We start from the raw sequence: 19377 nt of genomic DNA, 5'->3' as shown, positions 1-19377 counted from the left end.
CTGAAGGACGACCCATCACTCTTACAGATCTTGGGAGACAGGCCAGTTCTTGCTTACAGACAGCCCCCCAATCTGAAGCAAATACTCACCAGCAACCACACACCACACAACAGAACCACCAACCCAGGAACCTATCCTTGCAACAAAGCCCATTGCCAACTCTGTCCTCATATCTATTCAGGGGATACCATCATAGGGCCTAATCACATCAGCCACACTATCAGAGGCTCGTTCACCTGCGCATCTACCAATGTGATACATGCCATCATGTGCCAGCAATGCCCCTCTGCCATGTACATTGGTCAAACTGGACAGTCTCTACATAAAAGAATGAATGGACACAAATCAGACGTCAAGAATTATAACATTCAAAAACCAGTTGGAGAACACTTCGATCTCTCTGGTCACTTGATTACAGACCTAAGAGTGGCTATCCTTCAACAAAAAAGCTTCAAAAACAGACTCCAACGAGAGACTGCGGAATTGGAATTAATTTGCAAACTGGATACAATTAACTTAGGCTTGAATAGAGACTGGGAATGGATGAGTCATTACACAAGGTAAAACTATTTCCCCATGTTATTTCTCCCCTCCACCCCCGCTGTTCCTCAGATATTCTTGTTAACTGCTGGAAATAGCCTACCTTGCTTGTCACTATGAAAGGTTTTCCTCCCCACCCCCCACCCCCCCCTTGCTGGTGATGGCTTATCTTAAGTGATCACTCTCCTTACAGTGTGTATGATAAATCCATTGTTTCATGTTCTCTGTGTGTGTGTATCAATCTCCCCTCTGTTTTTTCCACCAAATGCATCCGATGAAGTGAACTGTAGCTCACGAAAGCTTATGCTCTAATAAATTTGTTAGTCTCTAAGGTGCCACAAGTACTCCTTTTCTTTTAGTGAACTTTTAGTAGTTTTAAAACCAAACACCCTGCACATTAAATGTCTTCCAAAGTGTACAAATGCTAGTTTTAGTTATTTTTACCACATATGGTGCTCTTTCTTGTGAGCTTGCTTTTCTCCACAGTTTAGCAATCTGCTTCACTCTTGTAGTCCAGTCTGCAACAAAAACCAACATATTATTTTAGTTTGCAGGATTTTGATGATTTTATACTACTTCAGACAATTTTTAGAAGTAGAAACAGTTAATCCTTTGGTGAAGAAAGGTGCATAACAGAACTGTTACAAAATTTGTGCCCCTATACAATAAATCATTCACTTACCTGGGAATTCTTCCTTTAGGTTGGGGAAGTTGATATTTGTGTACAGAACAGGTGCTACTGTTGCCATTTCACCTAGTGCTTCTTCTTTTTCCCACTTCAGAGTGCTTCTTTGAGCATTGGACATTGTATCCCCTTCTCCTTCCATAGCAGGAGCAGATGGTGTCCATGAACTGTTAGGATCATTTACTATTGGATTAAATGCTGGGTTCTTATCCCTGACAAATCAAAACAGATGTTTAATTTTCCTCTCAATATAATATGAAAATTTATTTTGTAAACACTCTGTTCACTACTTCAGCAGTTAGTATCATGTCTTTTGAAAAGGTTTAAAAGAGCAAAAATGTTTTAAAATGTATTTAATGTCTCTGTCAAATAATAAACATTTAAAATGTGCAGTGGCAAGTGTGCTTCACTGATACCACTCAAGCTAGGCTAACTGTTGAGTAATTCCACATTCTTCAGCTTGACTTACCTGGTATCACTGTACGGTGGTTGTGTAATAGGAGAGAAAGTGCCTAGACCACCTCCAGGAGCCAAAGGTGTATGAGGGAGATGGGGGGTAAGTCCAATCAGGCCATTCATAAGCGGTACTCTTGAAAACACATTTTCCCCTGGAAGGCAAAAGTTGAAATGATCAATGTAAAGAATGCGTGTCTGAAGGCTTTCAAGGTGTTCAAGACAAACTTTGGTGAGGAATAGGCCTTTAGTCTAATGAGAAACTTCTTATTTGTAAATTCTATGTTGCTGGCCATGAATAAATTTATGTTGTAAATTAGAAGGTTTCTAACCTTCAGAGGAGTGAGGCTCTAGTACAACTTCCAATAGCAGTAGTAGGAGGAAACAGCCTAACTAGTTTTAAACTGGAGCTTGATAAAATGATTTGACAGGATTACATGATGGGACTGTCTGTGATAGGAGGGGACTCGATTCGATGACCCAGGAGGTCCCTTCCAGTCCTACATTCCTATGTGACAACCATAACCTTTTGGAGAGGATTTATGAACATATATCATTCTCCACCACCATAAACTTTAGTGAGTCCTTTGTACATGTACATGTTTCTTATGATTTTGGCAAGTCAAAGGATTCTTTGAGAATTTCCCAACTTAACTAATCTTGCATCTTAGGCTAGCCTGTATTATATTATTCCATCTTACATATATGTATCTTTTGGGGTAGGGAAATAGAAGAGCAATTTTGAGCATTTTTATTTAGCTAGTGATTTTAATACCTGTTAATACTGCTTGGTTATATATTATTAAATATTTGGAAATTAAATTAATGGAAAATAACCTAAAATTCACCAAAAGGTGCACACAACTCTTCTATATGGGTGCACAGCAGGCCCCAAATCCTGTTATTTGAACATATTTTTCTTTTACTACTAGCAACTGTGTATCCATGGGGCCTATAACCAGCAGCTAGGATCTCCTGCTTCTACAACAGAGTAACTGGTGGTTGTTCAGATATATAAGGGTGAGGAACACAGTGGGGACCCAGTCCTTATTGGGACCTAGGGGTGCTACTGTAATATATAACAATAATAAAAGCTAAGCCCCTTCAGCTGTAATGCAGCAACTGAGATTGTCTGGTTGGCATCTGGCAAAGACTAGAACATGGCACACAGACAGCTCTACAGTATCCCAGGCTGCCAATCATTGTGATATTTCTAGCCTTCAAAGTTCTCCCCTAAAGGAGACATAGCAAATATTACGAATTGGTGTTTCAACAACAGCTATTGTTTTTTTCTGATCTCTCAGATTAGAGCCAGACAAAGAAGTTACACATCTTGTGTCCCCGATGGGTGCTCCACTATAGGTGTGTCTGCATCCCTGCGCTGCTGATTGGAGAACTTCAGTAGCAGTGTCCATTGGGCCCTCACATGCACAGTCTCCTCGTGCTGCACCACGAGGACAGAGAGCCACGGGGCTAACCGTCCTCAGTTCCTTCTCTACTGCAGAATCATAGTGTGAACTCCAAAGTAGGGGAGGAGGGAAGCTAGTGGAGCAGTCACAGCGACACACGTCTCGAAGAACCATTGAGTAATTTCTTCTTCTTCTTTGAATAGTGTCCCTATGGGTGTTCCACTGTGGGTGAATCCAAGCAGTACCCCCCTTGGAGGGCTGGGACTTCGTGGTCGGTTTAATCACAGATTATAGTACTGTGAAGCCAAAAATGACATCAGAGGCAGAGTCCCTAGTGACTGCATAATGTTCTGTGAAAGTGTGGACTGCCGCTCTGCAGATCTCTGAGATGGGGACATTTTTAAAGAAGACGACAGATGATGAGATAGATCTTTTGGATTTTGTATGGATCATTCATGTTACAAATCTGGTAGCACTATCTGATGGAGGTAGATGAAGCATGGAGGATGTCGATAAGCTGGTGGTGAGTTTCTTTAACCTCCTCCAATGGTATGAGGAGGGTTTCCAGGACTCTCTTTGCCAGCTCTTGGAACAAGCGGAAGTCATCCGCCACAGAGGGTGGTGACAGCATGACTGCTTCATCCAGCGAAAGAGGATATGGCCTTGGGTGTGACCTCCTCCTCTTGCTCCTCCACTTCTTGGGATTCTGAGGCCTATGATGCTTTAGCCGAGGGAGCATGCCTGGGAGACTCTTGGACAATGCTCGGTGCCCTCCAAGTAGGCTGTTGGTGGGCTGCACAGGGGTTCCAGAATGACCACTGCGGTGGCATAGGGCCTGATGGAGGTGCTCCTGGGTGACAGTACCCAAGATGGTGGCAGTGCCATCTGGTGATATATTCCTGGACCCTGTTGATATTGAGTCCCATATGGAGCTCAGGAGGAGTATGGAGAAACCCCTTCCAGCTCGCTGTACGATCCATCACTGGACATCAGAGGGGCATAGCATGATTGTGGGGAAATACCCCTTGGTCAGCCATGACTTGATGTTGTGATCTTGGCACTGAGGGGCGGAGAGTCAGGAGTTTCCAACATATCAGGGTCACTGACCTGATGGAATTCTGCTGGTACTGAGCATCCTGGTGTCAGAGGTAATGCTGGGAGAGATGGGGACCTTGTCTGTACTGATCTCTCCAGTGCCGGATGGGCGATACCAATGACAGCTCGTGTACCAGGAGCATCTTAGGGTGTTTGCCCTTGTCTCTAGGTACCAAATATTTGGTGCCCATGTCCAAAGGGTCCATGGGCCTAACAATGGTACTGGACACTGAGGGTCACATGCAGTGTGGGTGCTAGATGATCTTGGTGTCAGTGGTGCCGAAGATACTGAATAAGATGGTGACTGCTTTCGGCTGTTCCTGGGCTCGCTAAGGGGACTCCTTGCTCTCTTTTTCGACTTGTGAGAGGAGTCCACGGACTGTTTCTTCAACCCATTATCCTTTGAAGTCGAAGGTTATGCAATAGAGTCATGCCCGCCAGAGGGAGGGGGTCGGAGAGCAGCCTCCATAAAGATGATTTTCTGGCAGAGCTCTCTGTCCTTCTGCGATCTCAGTCAGAGCTGCTGCAGAGGGAACATTTTTGTTGGATGCGGCTCTCGCTGAGGCAGCGAATGCACTGGGAGTGCTTGTCCGTGACTGGGATTGCCTCTCTGCAAGTGTAACACTTCTTGAAGCCTAGAGAACCCGGAGAGCCTTGTCCAAGGGGTCCCCCACCACTGGGGGTCTACACAAGAACAAAGTGTACATTCATTCTTCTTTTTTTTTTTTTTTAAAGGCACAGCCAAATAAAAGTCAAAAGAAGGCTAAAGGGTTTCTAAAAGCTAAAGATTAACAAATGAAAAACAGAGTTAACGATCTACTAACGGACAGCTAAAGGCTCCAGCTCTAGCCAGGGGCAGTTGAGAATGAGAAGGAACCGAGGACAGTGAGCCGGGACATGCTGGTGCGTGCTGGCTAGCCTTGTGGCGCAGTAGGAGGAGACACAGCACATGTGCGGGCCCAAAGGACACTGCTACTGAAGTTCTACGATCAGCAGCGCAGGGGGGCAGATACACCTATAGTGGAGCACCCATACGGACACTACTGGAAGAAGAACCAATGCTACATCAAGAAAAAGAAAAGGAAAACATATCCATGATGCCAGATAACAGACAGAGGCACTGCACACAATCTCCTTTTACAGTTCTTAAATAAATATTAACCATTTAATTGGAAATCTACTCTTCAGAGACAGTTGGTATACCAGAGTAAAGCTTTCCAACATATGATTTCAATACTCTTATCAATGAAATAAATAAATCTAGTCAAATGTACCTCAATATTTCAATAAAATATTCAGTCTAGCAATTTTACAACTATTAAGGCAGAGCATTTTACTTGTATCATTAAAATATTAGTGCAGACATGACACAGGAACAAACTGGCCATGTAATCTATTACCTCTTGTTTGCTTTAAATTATCTCATTTTTATAAATCATAATAAATCATTATAAATCATATTTTTCTAGAAATTCATCCCCATTAACAAACAAATCATTTTTTCCTTTCTTAGATATCTGGTGGTTCTAGAATTACTCACTACTGAAATCAATTTAGACACTGGAATAGATTTCTGAAGCACAAACACATCATAATGGGCTCTCTGCTTGCACCTAAGCTAGTGCCAACTCTACTAGAGATGATGGCTGATGAGAAAAGAGTGCTTTTAACTATGCACCTGGATATTATGTAAATCATGGGTTCCCAAACTGTGTGCCCAGACCTAAAAGTGGGCCACAGCACAGTGCTGGGTGGTCTGCTGGCAGGGGGGGATATTGGGAATAGGGTAGGGTAGGGGGCTGCTGCTCCCCCCAAAACTATACACATTGGCATAGTCGCGGCTGGCGATGACCCTCACCCAGGGTCAGAGGAGCCCAGCATCCCCAGCAGGCGACAGAGGGTGAAGCAGAGATGCCGGGCAAGGAAATGGGGCCGGCCAAGAGGTGGCGGCACTCCGGGTGGCTGGAAGGTTTGCTGCCGTTCCCACTCTGAGCCTGCACACCCCGTGATCTGTGGGTATCAGGACCCCTGGAGTATCGGCCCCGCGGTCCTCCCAGGGATGTGGGCTCAGCAGTGCTGCTCTGTTTCCTCCTGGACAACGCTGTGATCAGGACTGTCACAGTTAATGGCCAGGCCCAGCCTGAGCAGCTACCTCTGTCCAGCACTTTGAATCCCTGAGCTCCTCCCTTGTTCCTGGGCAGATGGTGCCTGTGAGGCATGCTAGGGTGCTTGGTGAGTGACTGGGGTATGGCTGCCAGGTAATGAGTTCAAGGCACTCAGTGGGCTGCTGAGGTGGAGGGTGTTGGCAGGGGCAGGCTGTGGCACTTGCTTGGCCCCTTCACCCTCTTGCTTGCCCTGGTCCCTGCTGAGGCAAGGGGCCATGCATGCCCCATGGTGCCACTCTCCCTGACAGAACTGTGTTAAATAGTGGGCCGCAGTGCACAATGCAGCTGCACAGGTGCGCCTCATGAAACAAAGCTTGGGAGCCCCTCATGTAAACAACCCACGAAATACCATTGATGGGGCACTCAGAGTGAAAACCTAGAATTCTAGGATACATATTCCAGCATTTTCTCAGAAAAATCTATCCAAGATGGTAGAACTAAATAAAGTAAGTCTGATAACCAGCCTTCTTCTGGAATCATAGCTTGGGAAACAACAAATTTGATTTGGTTTTGCATTTTTTATTATTGTAAATATTGCAAAATTATGCTAGTTCTCTCTTCCTTGTTTGAATAGTGCTAGTCAATTTTCTTAAATTAACCTTTTTACAGAAATTAGACAGAATGGCACTGTCACATTTAGACAAAAATGTTACAATTAAGGGGCAGATTAACTCCTTCTTCACAGTGAGAGTGTGCTTAGATATACTGACAAAGCAATGAGACAAAATGTCATAATAGGAGCCCTGCTTTATTGCAGACCACTTACAATACTATACCATAGTCACCCGGTGTAACAGCTCCAGTATTTCACAAAAAGTCTGTCTAACAAAAGGTAGCTTTTCCTCTCAGATATCAAAATCCATTCACATATGTATCAGACACTCAATTTCAAGATTATTTGTGAAATAAAGCATATAGAGTATTTACACGAGCATAGTTTATCATCATATTTATACTATGAAAGACACATAATTGGTTTTGTACAAAACAGAAGACCATACCCTGATTGTGTAAAGGCATTAACTGAGGTGGAGGCTGTGGCAAAGGAGTTGGCTGAGTGGTTGCAGGACTCAGTACAGCAGTGAACAAGTCTTCCACATCCTTTCCTCTCAGCTCTGTAAAAATAATATGAATAACTTGGCAGGTTCTGTTATATAAACTAAATTTAATAAAAGACAGCAACACTCAAGAACACATACCTGGAATTTTGTACAGTTTACCAAGAATTGCACCTGGGCAAAGTAAAAATAACACAAAATTAGCAATAATTCATTTCATGCTCCTAGATAAAACATAATAAAATTAATTCTGTAATTGCAAGTGCAAAGGCTAATTTTAAAATTACATAGTTATAATAGAAAATAGGAAGCATTTTCTTAAGTATTCTACAAGGTCAAGATGTAAGACAAATATTTTACCATCTGTGACCATTTTGTCTAGTTCTGGACTGAGAATTCCATCTAATTGTTCTTCACTGAGGGGCCGTGAACTCTGACTGACACTTGGCTGAGGCAGAGAGGAAGGATCATCAGAGATGGGACCAATATCTAGTCCAGCTGAAGAGGTAAGAATATTAAGTCAGTCATAAACAAGGAAATCTACTGACATAGGACAAAGGGCATAAAACATTTCCAAAATGATTTTTGGTTACAGTTTAGTTGTAAGCTAAAGCCATCTGCTAAAATCTAAAAGTTGATGTTCAAGGGAAAATAAGACATCAATAGAAAATATCCAATTTAGATTGCTGAATAGTTTGAGGAAGGCATCTAATTTAATGAAATGCTTAGAATTAGAAGACTTTGAACCAAATTTTGTTGTAATGGGACTTCTAAATTTAGTCACAGAATGTTTTCAAACATTCAATTCTCTTAGAACTTTTTATTTTGTTTATTTTAAAAAAGGAATTTCCTGCAGCAGGTACATTTAAACCTGACTGAAAGTTACCTTTGACCTTAATATCCCCCAAAACTCACTGAATCCTGCTGTGTTAGATTAAATATCTACTAAAATACAGTTCATAGTAGTAAATATCTGGCCTATATTAAAATGGCAGCAGCTTCTACTTTCAAAACAGGGCTAAAATATTCTGCATTAAATTAGAAAATACAATTGTGGGTGTTGAGAAAATACAATTGTTACTTATTCTGTGACATTTATTATATCATTTTAAAAGTTAAGAAAAATATCTCAGAAGCAACAGACTCTTGGTACTACTGTACACAAGTGACTTTAGTACTTGAAAGGTATTGCAGCACCAAATTCCAACTAAGAAGCACCTTTAAAATAATGTAGCCTGCTTCTTCTAGTTATCATAAACCTGTGTTTTTATATAGAAGTTTTATGTAAAAGTGATTGATAAAAAAAAAGACTGATGTTGATCTTGTTATTCATGTTTTATACATAGGCATAATTAAGATGTGTTTTAAGTTAAAAACAAATATTTCACTAATACAACTATGTGTAATACTGTCAAATATGAAAGAAAGCAAGGAAATGCATAGTTTTGTATTGTGAAACACACAAAAATAGCAAATTTATTCAAAACATTCAAAAGAAAACTATCTAGAATTCTATCAAGTACACAGTGCAGGTTTTGTAAATTGTGCTTGGCTCAAACAACACAGAAAGATAGAAAAAAATGAAAGCATGGATTAGTTACAGAGTAATGATGCACTAACATCTATGCATGCACAAACAGTTCTTTCAGCTGAAACCACTAGGAAAGATGACTACTTCTAACCATGGGTCATCCATTGTTTAGTTTCTTACCAAATGGGGAGGGTGAGTTCTCAACCTGGAAAGTGCATAAATCAAGACCTACAGGACCCAAACCAGATAAAATGGATGATTATAACAAGAGAAAAAAAAAGAAAAATAAACTAAGAGCATACACTGCTGCATGCTGAAAAGGCTACGCAGGTATGATAGACATCAGCAGCTGTTTTTATTCCCTTACAAGCAGCAAAGCAAAGGGCTGAATAAAACAAAATACTGAAGAGTTTTTGGTTTTTGTAAAAGAAGAGATAAAAGTCCTTCTGAAATTGATATAACAGTTACATAAATATCAAAGCCACACATCACATAGCCTGTGAACATAACACATGAAATGTGTCTTTAATCAAGACAACAAAGAAAACAGCCACCAAGGAGCCGTTAAAAGCACATACCTGAGTGATCTCCAGACTTTACTAAATCATCAGAAAGTATTCCAAGAATATCATCATCTGTGTTCAAGACCTCTGAAAGGTCAGCCAAAGGGTCATCAGAACTACCTATGTAAGATACAATAAACTAAAAATCAATACAACCATGACACTCACATGTTTATTCAATTATTTGTCCAGTGATTTACATGGATTTAGCAATTTCCTAAATTTAGTAAATATAATGAATGAGCATGTTGTAAGGAAGACTGACTGGATGATTTTAGGAAAAAACATATAGGGAGAATTTCTAAAAAAAGAGAGAGAAAATAATAATCCCTCAAATTTAAACACGTAAACCAACACTAACTCAGTATATCATAATATGGAAGAATGTCTTAGGTAACCACAATGCACATAAGTATAAGGAGAAAATAAATCAAAGTCAGGCTGGGGAAAAAATTTCTGTTTTATGAGAGTAATTTTCTTATTAATTATATTTTTGAGGGAACATCACATTTGAAGGTTTTCTTTAGCTATATTTATTATACCTGGCAAATATTAACTGTATTGATAACTCAAAGTGTCAAAAAATAATGAATGGTTTAAAATTCATGACATTTAACAAAACAAAACCAAGGTTTTTTAATTTGCCTTCTATTTTTTAAACCCTTAAGATACACTTGGGTTTTCTCTGCAAACTATGAAGGTAAGAAACACACACCTTTTTTTCCTCTTTTTTAAATTTAAGCTTTCTTTCAAAATAACATGACTCCAGGATCTAAGGCTTTAAAAAGAAACACCCAATATCGCAAGATTCACAATAAAATTGCAAGAGCTGGCAGCACTGTAAACATTAAAGATGAAATTTAAATTTTTACTACTGATGGGGAAGTTATGTTCACAAGTATCTTCAGACCCTGCAATTTATTAATCATCTGGCTACCATGGCATTTAGTTCACTGTAATAATTATTTCTTCTTGTAATCCTGGAAATATGCATTTGTGAATAAAGTTACAAACATATGTACATGTTTTCAGGATCAGATTCTACCTCTAGCCTGGAATGAATGTTTGGGAAGCGTCCACCCTAGCCTTAACTTGAGGCAGTTTATACGTTTGTAAACAAATTGATAATTAACTCTAGGTAAAAATATCTGCAGATAAATACTTGAACACAAATCACTGAATATCATGAAGCATTCCAATAGGATGAGTTTGACAAATAAACCAGAATAACTTAGAAAGGCTATCAGAGAAAGTAAAGACTACTGAAACCACCCGGAGAAGTACCTCAGGAGTAAAAAATGAAGAGTAGACAGTAACGTGAAATAGAGATGGAGGCAAGTGAAGGTGGGTAGGAGAAAGAGGGACATCAGTAAGACACACCACTAGAATGATAGAAACTAGAAATAGGAAAGACGTCTACATAGATTACTGTCCAACCCCTGCCATTGCAGCATTTTTTAGTTTTATTCAATCTAGTGTAATCTGGCTCAGGGGGTGTGCTTCCTGTGGCTATGCCAGGATCTTCTAGACCTCACATGACCTAAAGGTTTTTTCAGCTGTTTAGATTAAGTTTTTCTTTCTCTAACTTGATCCCACTACTCCTACAGGTTCTTCCCTGAACCATGCTAAAAATCAGAGTAGACCAGACAATAGACCTGACCCTCTTTGTATAATCATTTACACCCATCATTTGCATAGTACTGCCTTCACTGGGTAATGTTTTATGCTTCACGCTCACTTTGCAATTTATAGGACAATATCTCAGTGGAGAATGGCTACAAATTGAGCTACATTATTGTGCATAGAGAACAGGGACTAATTTTAATGAGGGAAGTACTTTAAGTGCCTCAGAAATATATCAGCTGTGGATAGTTTTTTTTATTTAAATGGTGTACCTGGTGCTACAAAAGACTATGGAACGTAAGTACAGTACTGTGAACAAAAGTTGGTTCTGCTTTTGTGATGAAATTTTGCCTTTTGCATATTAACTTTTGCATTTTGGTGCCAGTACACAAATCATGCAAATAGTTGGGTAATTCATGTAGCACCACAAAGTGATGCTGATGACATAAGATAGCTCGATGGCTTACTAGCTGGCTAGCTAAAAGGATCAGATGCAGTTAATGCTTGGCTTTTATGAAATTCCAACCAAGTATGCATACCTGGCCTATGGCAGAGTTACTGAAGCAGGAAAAAAAAACGTAGCAAACACCCCTAATGTAGCAAACACCCAGGCAGAATTAGCACCCTTCAGTTTTTCTGCAATATTTTTTTCTATGCTTTAGGCTTCAATAAAGCTACCTTGGCATGGTCATTAATACTTTAAGCACCTTTTAATTAAAACAAAAATCTTAATCTAAATAGTTAGAAATGGTTCATGGTGAAAAGGTATAACTGAACAGAGCTTACAACTTAGACTGCCTTTCTGTTGGCCAGCTCTGTTCCTGTTGTATTCACAGTCACTTTTTTTTCCTTTTAGTTAAATTGAATGTGTGTTCAGTCTTAGCTTGGAAACTGCCAAGTTGTTTTGGTCAGCTGCTTCAGATGAAAGCAAAAGGCTTGACACCAGTTGTCACTTCACTTGGCTGTTTTGGAGACGAAAACTAATGCCAAGCAAAAAGGAAAAATGACTTACCTGCATTTCTGGGTTCCTGAATGAACACAGTTATATTGCTACCTTGTGGACTTCATTCCTCTGGTGCATTTATTTGTTTTTGTTTATTTAAATTCAAATAATAAAGATGCCTATCTAAGGCTCTAGGCTGTCTCACATAATTAATTGCACAATACATACAATTGAATTAAATCTCAGCAACATTAAAATCCGTTCCAGTGGAACTCGGCCAACCACCTGCCTTAATCATCATCTGGGAAGCATACCCTCAGTCATCTCCAGAGACCGTATCAAACAGATGTCTTTTGTAGCATGCCCAAATAGTCACCAAACGGGATATTTCAGACCAAAGCAGGGTAAGAGAGGTTTGGGGAGGATGGAGGGAGAACAAGTTCCAGAGTCCTCACAGAGAATGTCCTTCCAGCTGTCCCTCTCTTTTTTAACAAGGGGGATCCAGCTCAGGTAACTCTGTTAACTGCAGCAGTGGTAGTATGGCCTGGCGAGAGAGACAACCCCTCAGGGAGGCCGATCCCAGGCCATTTAGGGCTTTATAGGTCGTAATCAACACATTGAACTCCACCAATGGGCAGCAAGTGCATATCCTGGAGCTCTGGGGTCATGTGATCCCAGTATGATGCCCTGCTCAGTAACTGAGCTGCTGCATTCTGCACCAGCTTCAGTCTCTGAATGGTTTTAAGGTGTGGCTGTGACAGTCTGTATCCCTATATTCACCCCTTTTACAGGACTATGATAAATCTTGTATAATGTATGCCTTGCAAGGTATCATTTGAAAACTTGTAATTTGCTAATCATATGTCCTGGTAAAATGTGTGTGGCAACACTGTATATAAAGTTATAAGATTCCACTGTACGGTATTACTAAGACATGTTCCAGTCTGGGGGAAACAGCCACAAACCATTCCCCAGAGACAAAAGGCTAGCCAACGCCTCAGCCAGGTGTCAACAAAATCAAATGGACCATCGCCTGGTTAAATGGCCATTTTTTGGCAGGAAAGAGGACATGGGTGAAAATCTGTATCTTCACAAAAAAAGAGGAGGGGGTTCCCATCCACACAGACTTTAATGTCTTCTGAACCTGAGCTGGAGATGATTCTTGAAGAAGAGAAAGAACTATGAGAGGATAGAGTAGGTGCCCCAAATAATTCCTTCCTTTCTCTCTACCCACAGCACCCATAATACCTGAAGAACAGAGGAAACAACTTTGGATTGGGGGAGAGTCCTGTCTGAAAGGAATTCAGGCAGTAAGACTGCTGTAACATGTGGTGAGAGAGACCTTTGCTTTGAGTTCACTTAGTTATGTTTTACTTTTATTTTCTTAAAAAGAAAAGGAGTACTTGTGGCACCTTAGAGACTAACAAATTTATTAGAGCATAAGCTTTCGTGAGCTACAGCTCACAATGCATCCGATGAAGTGAGCTGTAGCTCATGAAAGCTTATGCTCTAATAAATTTGTTAGTCTCCAAGGTGCCACAAGTACTCCTTTTCTTTTTGCGAATACAGACTAACACGGCTGCTACTCTGAAACCTTTTATTTTCTTGTAACCAATTTTGACTTTGATGCCTCATTACTGGTAATCACTTAAAATCTATCCTTTGTAATTAATAAATTTGTTTTATTTTATCTAAACCGATGTGTTTGGATTGAAGTGTTTGGGAAGTTCCCTTTGGGATAACAGGATTTGTGCACATCATTTTCTATTAATAAAATGATGGATTTTATATGAACTTGTATTGTCTAGGAGAGAGCTGGGCAGTACAAAATGTACATTTCTGGGGGGGAAGTCTGGGGCTGGGAATTTGACGGTGTTACTCTGCAGTGTAATTCATGGGTGGCTGGCTATAGCACTCATACACTATAACTGGGAACAACTTACTTGCTGGAGGCTACGTGAGAGGAGACCAGGAGTGATAACTCTCACAGCAAAGCAGTGTAAAAGGCACCCCAGGTTGGAGAACTGAGGGGATACAGCTGTTCATTGGTCTAGATTGTACCCTGGGACAGTGGCCCCAGGTAGAGAGCACTGCAATAGCCGGGTCTTGCAAAAGCAGGGATAACAGTGGCAAGGTTTGCATCCAAAATGAAAGGTTGCAACCACTTACTCAGATGCAGATGAGGAAAAGCTGACTGAGTCACTGCTGTAATACGATCCTCAAACAGCAGCTGGGAGTCTAAAATAACCCTAAATTTTGAACACTAGCAACTAATGGCAGTGATACTCCTTGATATCACCTGCTCCACCGCTCCTGGCTGCTTCCCCCAACCCATCATCACCACCTCAGTCTTGTCTGAATTGAGCTTCAGCCACGTTGCTCTCATCTGTGACCCAGTTTCAACCAGACGCAGGCTGAGGCACTGAACCAATCATCCAAGTCAGATGAGACAGAGACCTATAGACTGGTGTCATCAGCATACTGAAAACACTAAACCCCCATGGCTCCTTATTAACCCTTCTAAGGATCCCATATAGATGTTGAACAGAAGGGATGACACAGTGGCAACCTGCAGCACCCCATCCTTGAGAATTCTTCCAAAAAGAGAAGCAATTGCACACAAATACCCATTAAGATCTGTTGTAATAATAGGGATTTCTGAGAGTAAAGAACAAGGCCACTGATCAAAGGCAGCTGATACAGATCTAATACCACTGACATTGTCTTCATCCCTGACAAGAAGGACATCAGCCACCAGTGTGATCAATTCAGTCTCTGTGCCATAGCCAGGTCTATAGGCAGACTGACAAAGGGTCAAGGAGGTCAAAGTCTTCCAGATACTGTGACAGCTGTCTCACCATAACCTTCTCCACAATCTTAGTCAAAAAGGGAAAGATGTGATACTGGTTGATAATTAGCAAGATTGCAGTGGCCAGTGATGTCTTCTTAAGCGAAAGTGGTGCTAATGCTTCCTCCCAAGAGAGATGCTGACAATCTCCATAAGTAAGTATTTCCTCTCTGGCCTTCATCAGCCAGGAAGAACATGGATCCAAAGCAAAGGCTGAGGGACAAAATTCTTCCAACACCTCTAGTACCTCAGGGGGCATTACTGGCTGAAATTCCAGGGGTGAATTTAGTTTTATAAATAATTTACCCTTGTTCCCTCAAGACCTTGTTTTGTCACCCCAGAAACAGGTAATCCATCTCTAATCTGATCAATATTGTCGACAAAACAGCAGAACAATTTCCTTACAATTAGAAGGACTCCGACCAGCTACTGAGCTGAGACAGTCCAGATTTACCAGATTATCTACCATCTGAAATAAAACTGAAGATGCTATCATGGAAGGAAAGAACTGTTTCTTGGCCGCACACACAGCCATAGCACAAGAGTTTTTAAAAAAAAAATCTTTACACTGAAACCAATCAGGCTAGGCACGGGACTTCCATCACTGGCACTCCAGCCATCTCATGGTGTATTACAAGATGGAATATGCACAAGTCATTGTTCTGACTCACTGAAATCTCAACAGCAGGATGGATACATCTGCTGACTTGGCATTCCTATAGCGGCTGCTGGTAATTACTGTTATGTTTACTGAAGTTTAAACTAAGCCTACATGGTTATCTGTTTCTCAGAATTTACTCTTTGAAACATTTTGTTTTGAAGTGAACTTTTCCACATTTTGTCTCAGTTTAAACAATTTTTTGTGTTTTGTTTTAAAGTTCCTGGGCTCTCAGGCTCTGTGCCCTGAAATGGATTGAGACTTCTAGAGTCCAGAAACTCAGAAAGAGGTGCATGAGGATTGAGTCTTCTAACCCCTCTTCCTGGGGAACAGGTCTCTGGTTGGTAAGGCACCAAGCAATAAGCACTGGCTACATGGTCATAGAGAAGAGTGGATGCAAAAGCTGCTCCCTGGCTGTTATTTTGGAGATACTAGGGTTATTCATGCAACACTGCACCATGCCCCTGTGAAATGCACATATATTAATGGGGAATGAGAGAACATACTTCAATAATTAAAACACTAGGTACCTGTACCAGCAGGAGTAAAGTATGCAATTGCATGGTTTTATATTTTCCCCTAGCATTTCCTATTTTGTTTTTCCTCCCAAGTTTTAAAAAACAGGAAATTAAATGCATAACATGACATTAAAGCAGCAGTAAGGCTGCATAATTAAAAACTTCTACCCCATTGGCTTAATATATTAGTGCTTATGGCCCCAGTCCTGCAAGTAGATGCACAAGCATGGAGCTTTGTTCGCATCCATGGAGAGTTTCAATGGAGCTCCTCATGGGTAAAGAGATCTGTGTGAGTGTATCTACTTGCAGAGTAGGGACTTATTATACAATCTAGACTAGAAAACGTGCAGTGGGGGCTGTGATAACATTACTCTAAGATTCTTAATCTTTGCATTCCTTGATTCTTGTGATTTTAATTGTGCAACATTAAAGTTGTAGCCTTTTTAGTTTAACTACCATTTTCAAAGGGCAACAAGACAGCTAAGTAATTTTCTCTTTTGAAAAGGTAAAAGTTATAATAGATGCCCATTCTGTGCACATTCAAAAACGCCAGGAATATACTGGTACAAAATTATTGGGTAACAGTACAAAAAACTATTTACAGTAAGGATCAGACAAGCTATGAGTCACAAAATAACCATATAGCGTAATACAAAGTGTTAAAATACATAATGTAGAGAGGGATAAGATACCTCTAAAAACATAGCACATACCTATGAGACATTTAGAAAAAGAATTCTTGAAGTAGCAGGACAGTTGGGAAAAAGAGAGATTGCTCCCTTGAGTGAAGCTGGCCTTTTAGCAGCACTTTGTGGTGTTCCAGCCATGTTCAAGACTCACTATCCATCAAGTTAAAATAACATGCCCAGTTTAGCTATTGCAGTAGAAAGTGAGAGTTGAAAGCTGCCTTTTGGCTACAAATTGCACCCTGAAAGAGCATTCAGGCTCATGGGGGACAATATAAAGCAAAAAGAATCCCCAAAAGTCTGAGGAGTCTGGGAATCTAAAATAATCAATACTAAAAATTAGACAATAATAACTTTAAAATAAATATTCATCAGAACAAAGAACAGGTTTTAACGTTGTTTTCCAATTAGTTTACTATAGCCTTCCATCATGAAGGATTTGTCTTCCTAAAACAAGATACATCTATCCTGTTTCTAAGTGTTTTGAAAACATGCAAATTAAAATCAAGGAGTTTTATTAGAACATGTATAAGGCAAGTCAGTGGAAGGCCTGCAGCTGTGTATTAGTGACTCCAGAATGAACACCCAATTGTGGCTTATCACCCAATATAATGTTAACTTGTCTTGTAATACTCAGTTAAAGAATGTTAGAAAGTGTATATGTTAAAAATGAACACACAAAAGCATGGGAAAGCTCCTATAACAACAAAACCAAACATGACTGAATTATCACTAACTTTAGCTTGGTATACCTTGAGCTCCCAGTTTTGCTTGAGCTGGAGTAGAGGCTGAACTAAGCAGTGGGTTGGAAGATGGATCCAGAAAACTGGTGGTCTGATTAGTTTTACATGACATCAGAAGTGATTCTTCAGATAAATTATCTAGGCTCATCTTACTTTGTCTACTGGTATCTAGGAGATCTTTTCCAAAGAAAGCTTCCTGTAATGAAGACAAACATACATTAAAGTCAGTCTATTTAGAAAATTTTTTATATCTATCTGTCTACATAAGAAAGTTTTACTAGTTATACCAATATAGTTATATAGCATCCGTATGGACACTATTATATTGGTATAAGAGTATCCATTCTGGAAGGGAGGGGAGGCGTGTGCATGTGTGTCACTGGTGGAGGGTAGTAGTGGTTACACTGGTACAACCACATCAGTTTAAATTTACATCTTAGGTTATACAGGAAAAAATCATACCAAAAACTTTCCTTAGGTACCAACATATCCCCATGGTATCTGAGCACAACACAATCTTTCATGTATTTATCCTCACACAAACATCACTGTGAGGGAAGGAGATCCTAGTGACTGACTTGACCAAAGCCACACAAGAAGTCTGTGGCAGAGTAGGAAACTGAACATGGGTTTCCTGAGTCCCAGGCTAGTGTTCTAACCACTGACTATCCATCTTTTCTGAATGGCTAACAATTAGCAGAAATCATCACACTGTGGAGCTACAACAACACAAAACCTCTTTCTTCATGGAGCATAAAGTTGTTCATTTTCATTAGCAGACTTACATACACTGTATAATAGCTGTCATTCACTTGCATCTGACTCAGGAAAAGTACATCAGGAACCCACTGACTGGTCAACAGACAAGACAATCTTAAAACCAATTTATCAGTTGCAGTATTTTTAATTTATTTATTGCCACCTCCTCATTTGGCCTTAGAAACTCCTATCATTTTAAGTTCTAATTGTTAGAAATGTAATTAAAATTATTTTAAAATTTCAGTAATTCTCTGCTTTAATGAAGTCAGAACCTACACACAAGAGCTAAAGAACTATTCTATGTTTCCCAAGAATCAGATTAAGTAAAAAAAACCCAATCCATCCCTTCTAATAAGAGGAAGTCCTAATTCAAGGATTTTCTCCCTGCCATGAATACAAAGTATTTTTTCCTCATCAAATAATATTCTGTGATCTTTCTGTAAAGAAAATGTAATAATACCAAGGAGAAATTACAAGATCTGACTAAGCCTTTTGACAGTATTTAGTATATGCAAGTATTCAAATTGAAGGTGCAGTGTTTCAGGAAAAAATACAGAATGTAATTTGAGTGTTATTGCTCAATAGCAAGCAAGGGACTGGAAGACGGAGAGATAGTTGCCCAAGCTTGTGAAAGCCTTGTATTCAATGTGGCAGCATTTTTCTGTCTGTCTGCATGTAACTCAACAACTTTTAAATTAAATACTGTGTCCAATCAATTCCAAAGTTTCATAGGGCACATTCTAGGCATCAATGGCCAGAATCTTTTGATGAGAAAATCCGGAGAAAAACTGTGTGGGACAGTTAAAGCTTCCAAGCACCTCTGCAATTGTCTATAGATCAACCTCTGGTTGATGGCACTCATTAACACCTTCCAGCACAACAATACCCCATCTCATTTCTGTCTACCATTGTTCACATTCTGAATGACTTACCTCCCAGACTATGCTCTTGAATGAACTCACACAGAAAAATGATAAAAGACAAAAACACCATATCCCCTGTGGGTGAACACTTTTCACAAAAAGAAAAAGAGTACTTGTGGCACCTTAGAGACTAACAAATTTATTTGAGCATAAGCTTTCGTGAGCTACAGCTGAATG

The 19377-nt window shown here is 40.1% G+C and overlaps 1 protein-coding gene across 27 annotated transcripts in view; it reads right to left on the bottom strand.

Moving 5' to 3' along the window:
- The window catches only part of KMT2C (lysine methyltransferase 2C), a 356354-nt gene that overhangs the window by 57033 nt on the left and 279944 nt on the right, over positions 1-19377 (bottom strand). For 24 of the 27 annotated variants that reach the window (XM_043509677.1, XM_043509671.1, XM_043509676.1 and 21 more), the window contains 9 exons: positions 17528-17714; positions 9515-9619; positions 9117-9164; positions 7766-7903; positions 7547-7579; positions 7349-7462; positions 1695-1833; positions 1223-1437; positions 985-1058 (listed from right to left, as the gene is read on the bottom strand). In XM_043509677.1, the coding sequence (XP_043365612.1) occupies positions 985-1058; positions 1223-1437; positions 1695-1833; positions 7349-7462; positions 7547-7579; positions 7766-7903; positions 9117-9164; positions 9515-9619; positions 17528-17714 (1053 nt within the window). The remainder of the gene's footprint in view (positions 1-984; positions 1059-1222; positions 1438-1694; positions 1834-7348; positions 7463-7546; positions 7580-7765; positions 7904-9116; positions 9165-9514; positions 9620-17527; positions 17715-19377) is intronic. The other 3 variants (XM_043509682.1, XM_043509668.1, XM_043509679.1) reach the window with 1 other exon arrangement.

The sequence above is a fragment of the Dermochelys coriacea genome, chromosome 2 (assembly GCF_009764565.3).
Source record: "Dermochelys coriacea isolate rDerCor1 chromosome 2, rDerCor1.pri.v4, whole genome shotgun sequence".
NCBI lineage: Eukaryota > Metazoa > Chordata > Testudines > Dermochelyidae > Dermochelys > Dermochelys coriacea.
The sequence above is the reverse complement of the archived record's forward strand: the minus strand, read 5'-3'. Positions and strand labels throughout refer to the sequence as shown.